This window comes from Gracilinanus agilis, chromosome 1 (assembly GCF_016433145.1).
Source record: "Gracilinanus agilis isolate LMUSP501 chromosome 1, AgileGrace, whole genome shotgun sequence".
Lineage (NCBI taxonomy): Eukaryota > Metazoa > Chordata > Mammalia > Didelphimorphia > Didelphidae > Gracilinanus > Gracilinanus agilis.
Genome location: NC_058130.1, coordinates 221680705 through 221695927, shown reverse-complemented (window position 1 = coordinate 221695927; position 15223 = coordinate 221680705). Strand labels below are relative to the sequence as shown.

Below are 15223 nucleotides of genomic sequence, written 5' to 3'. Positions count from 1 at the left end.
CCTAGTTTGGAGTAGTTGGTAGACCCAAAGCTGAGGCCCTCTGATCATTATGCTGAAAACTCAGGGCAGAGCCCCAGGGCAAGACAATCTATTGTGTGCCTGACCAGATCAATCCCAGAGTGAGACCAAAAGCCTACATACACCTAACCCTGAGGCTAGAATTTGAGCTATCAGCAGTCTAAAGGGTTAATTGAATCAGCAGTGGGAGGTGGCCCTCAGAGCTCCTAGCCTTCAGGCCATTATACCATCTTGGAAGAACTGAAACTGACAGAAACCCGGAAATAAAGCTAAGTGTAGCATCAAGAAAGGACTGAAATTTAAGAGTTTAAAACAGAGCCCAACTATAAAAAGTTTGGAAAAATGAGCAGACAACAAAAACATCTAACCATAGAGAATTTTCATGGAGACAAAGAGCAAGGTACAGACATAGAAGAAGACAGTTGAAAGCAAAGCAAACACATGCTAAGCCCAACAGAAAAATTTAAATTGGACACAGATCCTGGAAGAACTCAAAAATGATTTCAAAAACCAGTTAAGAGAGGCAGAGGAAAAGTGGGGAAGAGAAATGAAAAAGGAGGTTCAAAAGCTGGTGGAGGAAAATCAGGCCTTGAAAATTAGAACTGAGCAACTAGAAGCTAATGATTTCATGAGACTTCAGGAAATAATAAAACAAAATCAAAAGAATGAAGAAATAGAAGAAAATATGAAATATCTCATTGAAAAAACAATTGACCTAGAAAAAAGATTCAAGAGAGACAATTTAAGAATTATTGTCTACCTGAAAGCCATGTTAAAAAAAATCTTGAACCTCATAATACAGGAAATTATCAAGGAAATCTGCACAGATATTCTTGAATAAGAAAATAAAATTGAAATTGAAAGAATCCACAGATCACCTCCAGAAACAAATCCTCAAATGACAACTTCCAGGAATAAAATAGCTACATTCAAGAGCCCCCCAAGCCAAGGAGAAAATACTGCAGGCAGCCAGAAAGAAACAATTCAGAGATCAGGGAGCTACAACCAGTATCATACAATACTTAATGGCTTCCACATTATAGGATCAAGAGAAATGGAATATGATATTCAGGAAGGTGAAAGATCTAGGTTTACAATCCAGAGTCACCAATCCAGTGAAACTGAGTATATTCTTTTAGAGAAAAATATAGCCATTCGGTAAGATATTAGATAATCAAGCATTCCTGAGGAAAAAAACAGACCTAAACAAAAAATTTGAAGTCTAAACATGAGAGCCAAGAGAAACCTAAAAAGGTAAATATGAAAGAGAAAATTTAAGGGACTCAATAAGGTCAAACTATATGTATCCCTACATGGAAAGAGGATATCTGTAATTCTTAAACATTATTCTTAGTAGTAGAGCAGATAAAAAGAGTATACTTAAAGAGTGGGGAAGTAAGCAGATTATGATGTTATGATATAAGAAAATCAAGGGGTGAAAAAGAGAATTGCACTAAGAGAAAAGGGAAAGGAGAGAGGGAATAGGGTAAATGGTATAACATAAAGAGGCATAAAAATTATTACAATGAATGGGAGGATGTGGGTGGTGATGGGCAATGCTTAAATTTTTCTCTCATTGTAACTAGCTCAGAGAGGGTACTCTTTGGGGTATAGCATTCTGTCTTACCAACAGAGAAGTGAAGGGAAATAAGATATGGCAAGGTAAGTGATGATAAAAAGCAAAACACTGGTGGGGAAAAATAGAATGAAAGGGAAAAGAACAGGATCAAAAGGGAAAATAAGATGGAGGGCAATACACTGGTAGTTATCATCTGTGAATATGAATAGGATGAACTCGCCCATAAAACAGGTGCAAATAGCAGAGTGGATTAAAAACCAGAATATGGTGTTTACAAGAAACATATTGGAGGCAAGGTGACATACAGAATAAAGGTAAAAGACTTGAGCAGAATTTATCATGTATCATCCAAATTAAAACAAAAAAAGCAGGAGTAGCAATCATGATCTTAGACAAGGCTAAAGCAAAAATTGATCTGATTAAAAGAGATAAGTAAGGAAATTATATTTTGCTAAAAGGTACTATAAACAATGAAGTAATATCAGTACTAAACATATATCTACCAAATGGCATAGCATCCAGGTTTTTCAAGGACCTTAAAGAGGAAATGTATAGTAAAACTGTATTAGTGGGGGACCTCAACTTTCCTCTACTAGAACTAGATAAATCAAACCAAAAATAAATCAGAAGTAAGGGAAGTGAATGAAATTTTAGAAAAATTAGAATTAATAGATATATGGAGAAAATTAAATGGGAATAAAAAGGAATTACAAGAATCATCTTCCCATCTAGGTATATGTACACAGTTAACCTTACATAATAGTTTTTAAATTTTCTCTTTCCTCTTTAGTTTTTGAAGCTTCTCTTGAGTCTTGTATTTTTTTAATTTTATTTTTTCCCATAATTCTTAACTTTTCTAAATGAATAATCTTATAAAACCCAAACCTCAAAACATAAACCCAAATAATAATAGAAAAACCATATGCTTTTATTTGCATTTTGACTCCAACAGTTCTTTCTCTGGAGGTGGATAGCATTCTTTGTTTTAAGTTTCTCAGAGTTGTCCTGGATCTTTATATTGCTAAGAGCAGCTGAGAGCACAGTTGATCATTACACAATATTGCTGTTACTATGTACAGTGTTTTCCTGGTTCTGCTTATTTCATTCTGCATCACTCCATTAAGGTCTTTCCAGCTCTTTCTGAAATCATCCTATTTGTCATTCCTTAGAGCACTAGTATTCCATTACTGTCATATACAATTTGTTCAGCCATTCCCAAATATGTGGACATCCCTTCAATTTCCCAATTCTTTACCACCACATAAAGAGAAGCTATAAATATTTTTTTACAAGCAGGTCTTACCTCTTTTTTTTTTTTAAATCATTTAGGTCTTACCTCTTTTTAAAAATTTCTTTCGGATGAATTTTCCATTGAGCTCTGGTATTTTCATCTACGATGCTTGAAAGTCCTCTTTTTCTTTGAGTACTCATTTTTTTCTCCTGAAGATAATTATATTCAATTTTTTTGGACAAGTGATTCTTGAACTGTAAAAATTAAAATTAATATATAATAATAACTAAATATATTCTTATAAGATTTATTAATAATCTCTAGAAGTAAAGGAATTAAAAGATATTTATCTAACAAAATAAAAACATATGCCCATGGCTTATCTATTGGTTCAAAAGTCCCATGTTCACAGCTACCCTCATAGGAAGAGAAGAGGGCTAGTCATGGAAATCCACCAAATTTATCTCCTGTCTACGTCAGCACATAATAACAGGAAGCCAGTGGGCTCCTAGGTAATGTAGTTCAAAGGTACAAAATTTCCAATGACACAGGTTGAAGGCTTAGCAACTTTGTCTTCTGGAATATCATATTCCATGTCTTTTAATGTAGAAGTTGCTACATCTTGTGTTATCCTGACTATAGCTTCATTTTTTAAAAATGTTGACTGCTTGCAATATTTTCTTCCTTGACCAAGGAGTTCTAGAATTTGTCTATAATATTCCTGGGAGTTATCCTTTAGATATCTCCTTCAGGTGATGGTTGGTGGATTCTTTCAATTTCTATTTTACCCTCTGATTCTAGAATATTAGGGCAGTTTTCCTTGACAATTTCTTCCAAGATAATATCTTAAAATCTTTTTTGATCATGATTTTCAGGTAATCCAATAATTCTTAGATTTTCTGCCCTGGATTCATTTTCTAGGTTAGTTTTTGCCATGAGATACTTTCAGCTTTGTTTGATTGTTTCTTGATGTGATTTGTGGAGTCATTAGCTTCTATTTGCTCAGTTCTAATATTTAAGGCATGATTTTCCTAAGTGGGCTTTTGTATCTCCTTTTCCATTTGCCCAGTTCTGCTTTTTGGGTTTTCTCCAGTGAATTTTTATGCTTCTTTTGCCAATTGGTCTATTCTGTTTTTTAAGGTATTTGGTATTTTTGTGCCTCCTTTACCAAATTGTTGACTCTTTTTTCATGATTTTCCTGTATCTCATTTCATTTCCAAATTTTCCTTCTACCTCTTATTTAAAGTTGTTGTTTTTTAAACCCTTACCTTCCATCTTGGAATCAATACTCTGTACTGGTTCTAAGGCAGAAGAGTGGTAAGAGCTAGGCAATGGGGGTTAAGTGACTTGCCCAGGGTCACACAGCTGGGAAATGTCTGAGGCCAGATTTGAACCTAGGACCTGGTCTCTAGGCCTTGCTCTCAATCCACTGAGCTATCCAGCTGTTCCCCTCTTGTTTGTTTTTTTTAAATCCTCTTTGAGCTCCTCCATTAATTCTTTTGGGGCTTGAGCATTTTTTTTCTTGGAGGCTTTGTATTCAACAGTATTGATTTTATTGCCATCTCCTGAGTTTGTGTTTTGTTCCTCACTGTCATCAAAATAACTTTCTGTGTTGTTTATTTTTTTGTGGTTTGCTTATTTTCTAGCCTTTTTCTTTTCTTTTAAAAAACTGCTAAAGTTGGCTTCTTTTCCTATGGTGAAAGGAACACTGTTCAAAGTTTCAGGTTCATTGTGCTGCTACCTGCAGAGAAAGTTCTAGGGATAGATAAGTTTTCAATCTTTCCAAGTTGGTATGATGTAAGGAAAAGTGTGTTTAACACTCTTCTGGCCTTGGAGTGAGTGCTGTGGTCTGTGAGGAACCACAAATACTCTCTTCTGCCTTGGAAATGTTACTAGATTCCCCTCTTTCCTTGTGGCTACAAGTGCTGTGCTAGTGCTGGTGTTCTTCCTCACCCTGAGACTGTGACTCACTATCACCCAGATCTGTGTACTGGGCAATGTGACAAGAGTCTTTTACCCAGAGCCATCAAAAGGATCCATGTGATATTCTTCTGAGCATGTGTCTGACCACCTTTTACCATCTGAATGTTATGATAAAAATGGGGGACCTGGCCAGAGTTCTAATGGTTTATTAATAGAATTGAGAAGGCAAGAGATGAGAGAGAGAGGAGATGGAGGTAGGTTTTTCTTAAGGAAGGATTAACCTGATTATAGAGTTTCCATTTAGTTGGCTGAGGCCTAATCTTCTTCCCCAGAAGTGCGGGTCCCCAGTCAGTTCAAAGGGCAAAAGTAAAATCCCTTGTTCTTCCCCTTACTGGCCTTATATGCCCTCCTAGTTCCTCCCTCTTTGGCAACATTGCTCGTTTTTGCTCTGGCAGATGCCAGGGGATATGATGTAACATCTGTGACATCTTATATGTGTGGCTGAGAACTCCAGAAACCTTTCATGCCAATTGAGCTACCTCCAAGACCTGTCACTGCAGTGGGGCCTTCCTTAGTACATTGCTTTGTGCTCCACTTCTACTCTGGTAGACCAATAATTTGTATAGGTCTTTTACGTTGTTTGGGGCTGCAAATTATTTCACCACCTCTTTTTGTAGGTTATACTGCTCTAGAATTTGTTTTAAGAGATTATGTAATAGTTTTTTGGAGTGTAATTTGGTAGAGATCAGGTGGGTCCTGTGTACTTTTTCCATTGACTTGGCTCTGCCTGAATTCTTTCTTTTTGCCTGATTGCAATGTTTTCTCCTTGACATGGGAGCTCTGGAATGTGACCATAATATTCCTGTGAGTTTTTATTTGGGGATCTCTTTCAGAAATGGTTATTTAAATTTCTATTTTGCCTTCCACTTGGTGCAGTTTTCCTTTATAAATTTTTGGAATATATGTCTTAGCATTTTTTTTTGATCATGGCTTTATGTGGTCAATAATTCTTTTTTTTAACCCTTACTTTCCATCTTGGAATCCATACTCTGTATTGGTTACAAGGCAGAAGAATGGTTAGGGCTAGGCAATGGGGGTTAAGTGACTTGCCCAGGGTCACACAGCTAGGAAGTGTCTAAGGCCAGATTTGAACCTAGGACCTTTCATCTCTAGGCCTGGCTCTCAATCCACTGAGCCACCCAGCTGCCCACTGGTCATGTAATTCTTAAATCATATCTCTTTGAGCTATTTACTTGGCCAGTTGTTTTTCTAAAATAAAATTTGCAATTTTATTTTTTTCCTTCCTTTAAATTTGTTTTTTGATGCCTTATGGTGTTGGAGTCATTAACTCCTACTTTTTAAATTCTAATTTCTAAGGAATTAGTTTCTTCAGTGAGGTTTTGACCATATTTACATTTTGGTCAATTTTGTAAAAGTAATATTTTCTCAAGTGTTTTTGTGCCCCTTTCAGGTAGGTGCTCTTTCAAAGATGTCAACACACTTGACAAGGAGTGAGTACTAATCTAAAGAAGATTGCCATTTTCCCCAATCTGAACAACTTTCATAAACTAAGCACTTTTCTAGGTTTTCCTTGCTATTAGAAATTTCTGAAGAATTATGCTATCATTGCTAAATTTTTCAGTGATCTCCCTTATGCATATGTAGTTGGTAAAAAACATAATGTTATCTTACCCCCTTTAACAGTATTTGAAAATCATTAAGGTAAAATGTATGAAAAAAATTTTTTAATCTGTTCCCTTCCTCATCCATCTACCAGTGTTGACCTATAGTAAGTCTTTTGTTCAGCATACTGATGCTAGTTTGAGAAGCCTGGAGATTGTACTATAGACAAGTAGTCATTGGAAATCACTAAAATCCTATTTTGTTTGCTAATAAGATTTTTTATCCCTTATGCAAACTGGAGTTCTTTGCTTTGAAATGACTTATCATTGAGAAATTCAAAGACTATATATGTGGAACTACTTTTAAAGTATGGATACCAATATTGACCTATGTTTTAATCAATGCCAAGTTCAATGTTGCCTGTTAGAAAGGATAAAAAGCATTAATTCAAAACATCAGGCAAGGAAGAATAATATGAGTCTCTGGCCTTTGGTTCAGAATTTTCCAAATTGTAGAATACATGCCACTGGTAAGGAGAGTAACAGCATGGAGGTTAGAAGGAGTGGTGGGTTATGTATAAAGGGAAGTGATACAAAAATCAATCACCATATTTTTTAGATTATTATATTGCTACATTAACTTTTTCCTGTGTAAATAGAATTCAAATCAAAGTGAACAAAAAAGATAAACCTAGTGATTCACTCCAATTGACAATGAATACAACAAATCTCTATATTAAAATATCTTGAAAGTATATCTGAAGAATATTTTAGCTAGATAAAATAATTCTTCCAGAGAAACTAGATGCTTTTTATTAAGTAAAAAGAAAACATTTTCAGATATCATGACTGATATCAAAAAGGTTGCTAGTATTATATAAAATTTCTCTTAGAACTACTAAGCATACAATGGCTTATTCCATCAGGAAATTTTTGGTGTTACTTGCAGCTACTGATGTAGCTTTCTAATGGTCTACATAAAAGCATGAAATGGTTCAGCTTGGCAGGAGGTATTACATTTATGTCCAAAGACCTTTTCCATCATTTTTTTGAGAAATTAAAACCTTTTTATTTTGCATAAACATGTGGATAAAGCAACAGACATAGTTAAAGAAGCTAAATTATCTTTGTACAATATGCCATGGAATCTGATATTAGGGAAGATTTGTTATTTTCCAATCCTAGTAAACTTGAGAAAAGTGACTCTTCCTATCCCCTTTTTTGACTTCCCAAGCCTTTTCACAATGCCTAGTACATAGTAACTGCCTAATAAATTCTAGTTCATTTTTAAAAGCAGGCCCTATGAAGAAAAAATATTAGTATTACAATGTTTATATGAAAATGCTATAATGTAGGAGATTGCATTCTAAACTGAACAAGTTCAGTCAGATGTCAAGAGAAAATCAGGTCTTACAAGTACTTGTTGAAATATGACCTTTTATTTAAACTGGACACACTTTACTATTTCACAAACATTGTATACTTGTTGTTGTTTTTTTTACAAACAAAATACCATTGAGGAGCTACTTACAGTTTTTCCAAGTTGTTTCAAGTTTTAATAAAAAAAACACATTTAGTTTTTACTTTAAAAAATTATATAACTATATAGGACAGAACATATGGAACTCCTATCTTATTGCAAAAATGCTGGCCATCACATGCCAAAGTACTTCAAAAGAGGCTTTAGTTAAAAGAAGTTGCCTTATTTATTAGCAATAAATAATACAAGTTGAAGCAATTTCATTTAATAAACATTTTCTGAAAAAATATTTTGTGGATTTTTTCCATTTAACAAATTTTACCTCATTTTTATTATTTAAAATTTCATTTTTATTTTAAGTTCCAAAATAAAATCCATTATAAGTATGCATAGTCATGCAAAACAAATTTCTGTATTAGCCATGTTAAAAAAAAGAGAAGAAAATATGCTTTGATTTGTACTCTGGGTTCATTCATTTTCTCTTGTGAGGTATATAGCTTGTTTCATGTTGAACCCTTTGGGATTCTGATAAAGTCTTTAAAAGTTGATTGTCTTTATGATATTACTTCTATTGTATATATTATTCACTAAATTCTGCTTACTTCACTTTGCATCAGATGGTTCATAAAGCTTTCCCAGGTTTTTCTGAAATCATACCCTTCATCATTTCTTATAGTACAATAGTATTCCATCATTTCCTGTAACTTAATTTGTTTAGCCTTTTTCCCATTTGATGTATATACCCTACCAGTTTTCAATTATTTGACAGCACAAAAAGAGCAATAATACACACACACACACACATTTCACACAAGGGTCCTTTTTCTCATTTGTTATTCTCTATGGATTATATATGTATTTCTGGACCAAAGGCTATGCAGAGTTTAATAACTTTTGAAACAGTTCGAAATTGTTTTCCAGATTGGTTAGATGAGTTCACAGCTCCATCAGTAGTGCATTAGTGTACCAATCTTCCCACATCCTCTCCAGAATTTGTCATTTTCCTTTTCATTCATATTTGCATAGCTGATGTTGAGGTGGTGTCAGTTATTTCAAGTTGTATTTCTCTAATTATTAGTGACTTTTAGGGTAGAGGTATCAGACTTAATAATCTCAACACTCCCAGGAGTAAAATTCAAACCAGATTAAGGTGTAATTTTGAAAATTAAAAAATAAGTACAACATAGATAACATTAATTTGTAGCTTTCTAAGTCATTGTGTGGCTCATATGGTTCTATTTTTTTGAGTTTGACATCATAATGATATACAGCATCTAAATAAGTTTTATTTCTTCCTCTAAAAACTGCATATACATATCCTTTGACCACTTATTACTTGGGGAATACCCTTATTTTGTAAATGTTACTAAGTTCACATATAGCCTAAAATTGCAATTTATCAGAGAAACTTGCTGCAAAGATTTTTCTTCCCATTCTAATTTTAGATGCTCTGATTTTGTGTAAAACTTTTGATTTTATGTAATTAAAATTATCTTTTTAAATTATTTTCATCCTTATTACATCATTTGGCCATGAACTCTTTCCGTATCCATAGATCTATCTAATAGATATTTTTTTCATGCTCTACCAAGTTTCTTATATCTTTTTTGATGTCTAAATCATGAATCTATTTTGAGCTTATCTTATATCTAGTTTCTTCCAGATTATTATTTAATTTTCCCAAGAGTTTTTGTCAAATGTGAGTTCTTGCCCCAATAGCTAGGATATTTGGGTTTATCAAACGCAACTTTATTGTGGTCATTTAGTTCTTTTTTTAAAATATCTAATCTGCTCCACTGATTATCCTTTCTATTTTATTATGTATTTCCAAATTGTTTTTATGATGTTAGCTTTGTAATATAGTTTGAAATTTGGTACTGTTAGGATTCCTTTCCATTTTTTAAATGGTTATCTTGATATTCTTGACCTTTTGTTCCTTTTATAGCAGACTTTTTTTGTTCTTAGAGAAAAGAATCAAATTCATAAGGATACAGATAATTCCACAACTGATAAATAGTCAAAGGATATGAATAGGCAGTTTTCAAATGAAGAAATTACGGCTATACATAATCACATAAAATGCTCTAAATCATTCTTGATTTTTAAAAATGAAAATTAAAACAACCATGAGGTACCATCTTATACCTATCAAATTGGCTAATAAGACATTAAAGGAAAAGAACCAATGCAGGAGGGGATGTGGGAAAATTGGGACACTAATGCACTGCTGGTGGAGTGGTAAATTGATCCAACCATTCTGGAAAGCAATTTGGAAGTATAACCAAAGGACTTTAAACTGTGCATACACTTTGATACAGTAATACCACTACCAGATCTAGGTGGTGCAGTGTATAGAGTTCTGGGTCCAGAGTCAGGAAGATCTGAGTTGAAATATAGCCTTAGATACTAGCTGTATGACTGGCCAATTCACTTATTTCTTCCTATATAAAGTGAACTCGAGAAAGAAATGGCAAACCCTCAGTATCTTTGCCAAAAAAAAATGGGGTCATAAATTGTTGAACAAGTTTGAAATGACTCAACAACAATAACAATATCCCAGAGAGATCAAAGGAAAAGAATCTATATGTACAAAGTTATTTATGCCAACTCTTTTTTTTGTGGTGTCAATGAATTGGAAATTGAAGGGATGCCCACCATCTGGTGAATGGTTAAACAAGGTGTGGCATATGATTATAAGGTAATATTAATATGATATAAAAATGATGAAGGGGATGATTTAAGAAAAACCTGAGAAGGCATATGAAATTGTATCAAGTGAGGTGAGCCAAAACAGAAGGTGATTGTACACAATAATGGCAATATTGTAATAATGATCAACTATGGAGGATTTAGCTACTCTGACCATGACAGTGGTCTAAGACAATTCCAAAGTTCTTATGGTGAAAAATGCTATCCACAACTAGAGGGAGAACCAATGAACTCTGAGTACAAATTAAGGCATAATTTTTTCACTTTATTATTCTTGATTTTTTGTGACATATTCAATGTGGCAATACGTTTTGCATTATTTCACATTATAATTTATGTCATAGAGCTTTCTGTCTCAGTGGGTGAAGGGGGAGAGAATTTAGAACTCAAAATTTTCCATCAAAAAGTTTTGAAAAATGAATAAAATTTTAAAAAGAAAAGAAAAAACATGACTATAGGAAATAAAGGTGGATTCTACTTGCCAAGACACACACAGGAAATATATGAATACGATAACAAAATACTCTACCCAGATGAAGACATCTAACTCTAAAACAAAAATTATCTGAGAAATATTAAATGTTTTGGTAGTTTGAGTTGATAGCTGCTTTTGACATGAGAGAACTAAAAAACCAAAATTGCAACAGGAGATAGGAGCAAGCTAAGGAAGGATAGTTTAGGTAGGAAAACTGAGAAAGAATGCATAGAAATGAGATAGATTATTCTGGTGTGGTCTTTAAGGACAAGTCACATTATTGAGCTCAAATTTTCAGAAAGTGGGGGGTATCCTAACAATCTTTACCCATCCTTGGAAAAGAAAATTATTTCAGACCTCAAAAAAATACGTGAATCAACTCAGAATGCCAATTTCTCTTTATATCTCTTTTCTACTTCTAGGTTTGAAGCTTTGTTTACTAGACTAGAAGAAGAACAAAAAGATCTGAGAATTGCCAGCTATGGAGTGTCTGTCACAACTATGGAAGAAGTCTTCCTTAGGTAAGTAATTATGACTCCATGGGGAAAAAAATCCCTTTATCCCTTAGGATCATATGTAATTTTGTGAACAAATGCCAGACAATGTTGGGCCAGAGAAGTAAAAATATTGAATTTTTACATAGGTAATAAATATTTCACATTAATTTTTTTTGAAAGACAAAGATACTTGGAAATGGTCATGGTCTTTGTGTCACCCAGAAGTACTATTACTTCGAATAATGGGGAGGTTTTATTTGTGTAAAAAGTGTTTTGTAGTTGTGTTCATATAATTCCTGGGTTTGTCTTGGCATATAGACCCCCAGGTATTTTATATTATCTAGAGTTAATTTAAATGGGATTTTCTTTCTAATTCTTGCTGCTGAACTGTGTTGGTAATATATAGAAATGCTAATGATTTATGTAGTTTATTTTATATCTTGCAACTTTTCTGAAGTCATTAATTAGTCATCATCAAACTAGTATTTTAGTTGATTCCCTGGGATTCTCTAAGTATGCCATCATATCAACTGCAAAGAGTGATAGTTTAGTTTCCTCAGTGCCTACTTTATTTTAATTCTATTTCTATTTCTTCTGTTATTGCTAAAGCTACCATTTCAAGTATAATATTAAATAATAGTAGTAATAATAAGCATCTTTCCTTCACTCCTGGTCTTATTGGGAGGGCTCCTACTTTATCCCCATTACAGAGAGTGCATACTGGTGGTTTTATATATATACAACTTATTATCTTGAGGAAAGCTTAATTTATTCATGTGCTTAATAGTGTTAATAGGAATTGGTGTCGTATTTTTTTCAAGAGCTTTTTCTGCATTTATTGAGATAATATGACTTCTGTTGGTTTTATTATTGATATGGTCAGTTATGCTGATAGTTTTCCTAATGTTGGATCAGCCCTACATTTCTGGTATAAATCTTCCCTGGTCATAGTGAATGATCCTCCTTGCTGGAATTTTTTTTGAAATCTTTGCATCTATATTCATTAAGGAAATTTATCTAAACTTTTCTTTGTTTTTGCTCTTCCTGGTTTAAGCATCAGCACCACATCTGTGTCATAAAAGGAATTTTGTAGGTCTTCTTCTTTGCCTATTTTCCAAAATGGTTTATGTAATCTTGGGATTAATTATTCTTTAAATGTTTGACAGAATTCACTTGTGAATTCATCTGGCCCTGGGGATTTTTTAGGGCATTTATTTTTCAATTTCTTTTTCTGAGATGGGGTTGTTTAAGTATTATTCTCTTTCCTCTTCTGTTAATCTGGGCAATTTATATTTTTGTAAGTATTTATCTAATTTAATTAGATCATCAGATTTATTGGCATTTAATTGGGCAAAATAGCTCCTAATGATCACCTTAATTTCTTTTTCATTGGTGGTAAATTCACCTTTTTTTTCCTTTTTAAAACAAAATTAACTAATTATTTATTTTATTCATTTTCCATAAAACTAACTCCTAGTCTCTTATTACTTTCAAGACTCAAATTTTGTGGAAAATGTTGGTAACTGTTTTTACATGTAATTGGGGAAAAATTAAATAACTTTTACACATAGGTCCTTTTCCCTTTTCTTTGATGTCTTTGGGAAACGGACCTAGTAGTGTTGTAATAGTAGGTCAAAGGATAGTATCCAAGGATAGAATCCCTAATACTTTCTTTTTCTTGTTTGCCTTTACTTTCACTTGTGCGTCTCTTAAGTCTTCCATTTGAAGGTTACAATTAAAAAGTCAGCTCCTCTGATCTTTTCATTAGGAATGTGTAAAGATCTTCTATTTTAGTGAATATCCATTTTTTTTCCTCCTGAAGGATTACACTCATTTTTGCTGGTTAAATGATTTGCAGTTGTAATCCTAGGTCTTTTGTCTTCTAGAATATCATATTTTAAGCCCCTGTTCTTTTAATGTAGAAATGGTTAAATTTTTTGTTATCCTAATTATAGCTCCATGATATTTGAAATGGGTTTTTTTGTTATTTTTTTTGTCTGCTTGAAATATTTTGTTCTTGACCACAGAGCTTTCCAATGTGGCTATAATATTCTTGTGAATTTTCATTTTGGGATTTCCTTCAGGAGGTGATCAGTGGATTCTATTAATTTATATTTAACTCTGTGGTTCTAGAATATCAGGATAGTTTCCCTTGTTAATTTCTCAAAAGATGATGTCTAGATTCTTTTTAAAATCATGGCTTTCATCCCCCAATCGATAAATGGGCAAGGGCCATGAATAGGCAATTTTCAGATAAAGAAATCAAAAGTATCAATAAGCACATGAGAAAGTGTTCTAAATCTCTAATAATTAGAGAAATGCAAATCAAAACAACTCTGAGGTATCACCTCACACCTAGCAGATTGGCCAAAATGAAAGAAGGGGAGAATAATGAATGCTGGAGGGGTTGTGGCAAAATTGGGACATTAATGCATTGTTGGTGGAGTTGTGAACTGATCTAACCATTCTGGCTGGCAATTTGGAACTATGCTCAAAGGGCTATAAAAGAATGCCTGCCCTTTGATCCAGCCATACCATTGTTGGGTTTTACTCCAAAGAGATAATAAGGAAAAAGACTTGTACAAAAATATTTATAGCCGTACTCTTTGTGGTGGCAAAAAATTGGAAAATGAGAGAATGTCCTTCTATTGGGGAATGGCTGAACAAATCATGGTATATGCTGGTGATGGAATACTATTGTGCTCAAAGGAATAAAGAACTGAAGGAATTGCATGCAAACTGGAATGACCTCCAGGAATTGATGCAGAATGAAAGGAACAGAACCAGAAGAACATTGTACACAGAGACTGATACACTGTGGTACAACCGAACACAACGGACTTCTCTACTAACAGCAATGCAAGGATCCAGAGCAAGGCTGAGGGACTTATGAGAAAGAAAACTAGCCACATTCAGAGGAAGAACTGTAGGAGGAGAAATACAGAAGAAAAACAACTGCATGAACACATGGGCTGATGGGGATATTATTGAGGATGTAGACACTAAAAGATAACTCTAGTCTAACTATCAATAATATGGAATTTGGTCTTGATCAATGATACATGTAAAACCCAGTGGAATTGTGCATCAGCTAAGGCAAGTTAGTAGGGTTTGGGGGAGAGGGAAAGAACATGAAATATGTAACTATGGGAAAATATTCAAAATAAAAACTTTAAAAAAGAATACAATAAATACTTTTTCCTATGGCTAAAAAAATTTTTAAAATAAAATCATGGCTTTTAGGTAGTCAAATGATTCTTTGATTATTTCTCCTTTATCTATTGTCCAGGTCAGTTGTTTTTCAGTGAGGTATTTCACATTTTCTTCTTGATGTCTCATGAATTCATTAACTTCTATATGCACAATTCTAATTTTAAGAAAATTCTTTTCTTCCATGTGGCGGAAGGAGGATGAAGCAGTGGAAAGCAGTCCAGTATCCAAGGCCAGTAAGGAGACTGAACATCTAAGCAGAAATGCAGGGGACCCTATACCAGTATTGGGAGCAGAAGTAGATGCCACCTGGCAGCTCTGCTGTTCATGCCCCAGTTCTAGGCAATAATTCAAGGACAGGGAGGTACAGTTCCAGTCAAAAGAGATCAGTGACCCTATTTGTTTAAGGAGCAAGGAACAAATTCCAGAAACACAACTGTATGGGTTCTGAGAGGAAGAATAGTTAGGGCCTCACTTCT

General features: G+C 33.8%; 1 protein-coding gene across 1 annotated transcript in view; it reads left to right on the top strand.

Moving 5' to 3' along the window:
- Positions 1-15223, top strand: part of LOC123249930 (phospholipid-transporting ATPase ABCA3-like) — a 306282-nt gene that overhangs the window by 148190 nt on the left and 142869 nt on the right. Inside the window, exon 16 of the mRNA XM_044679017.1 lies at positions 11460-11558. Coding sequence (XP_044534952.1) covers positions 11460-11558 — 99 coding nt within the window. The remainder of the gene's footprint in view (positions 1-11459; positions 11559-15223) is intronic.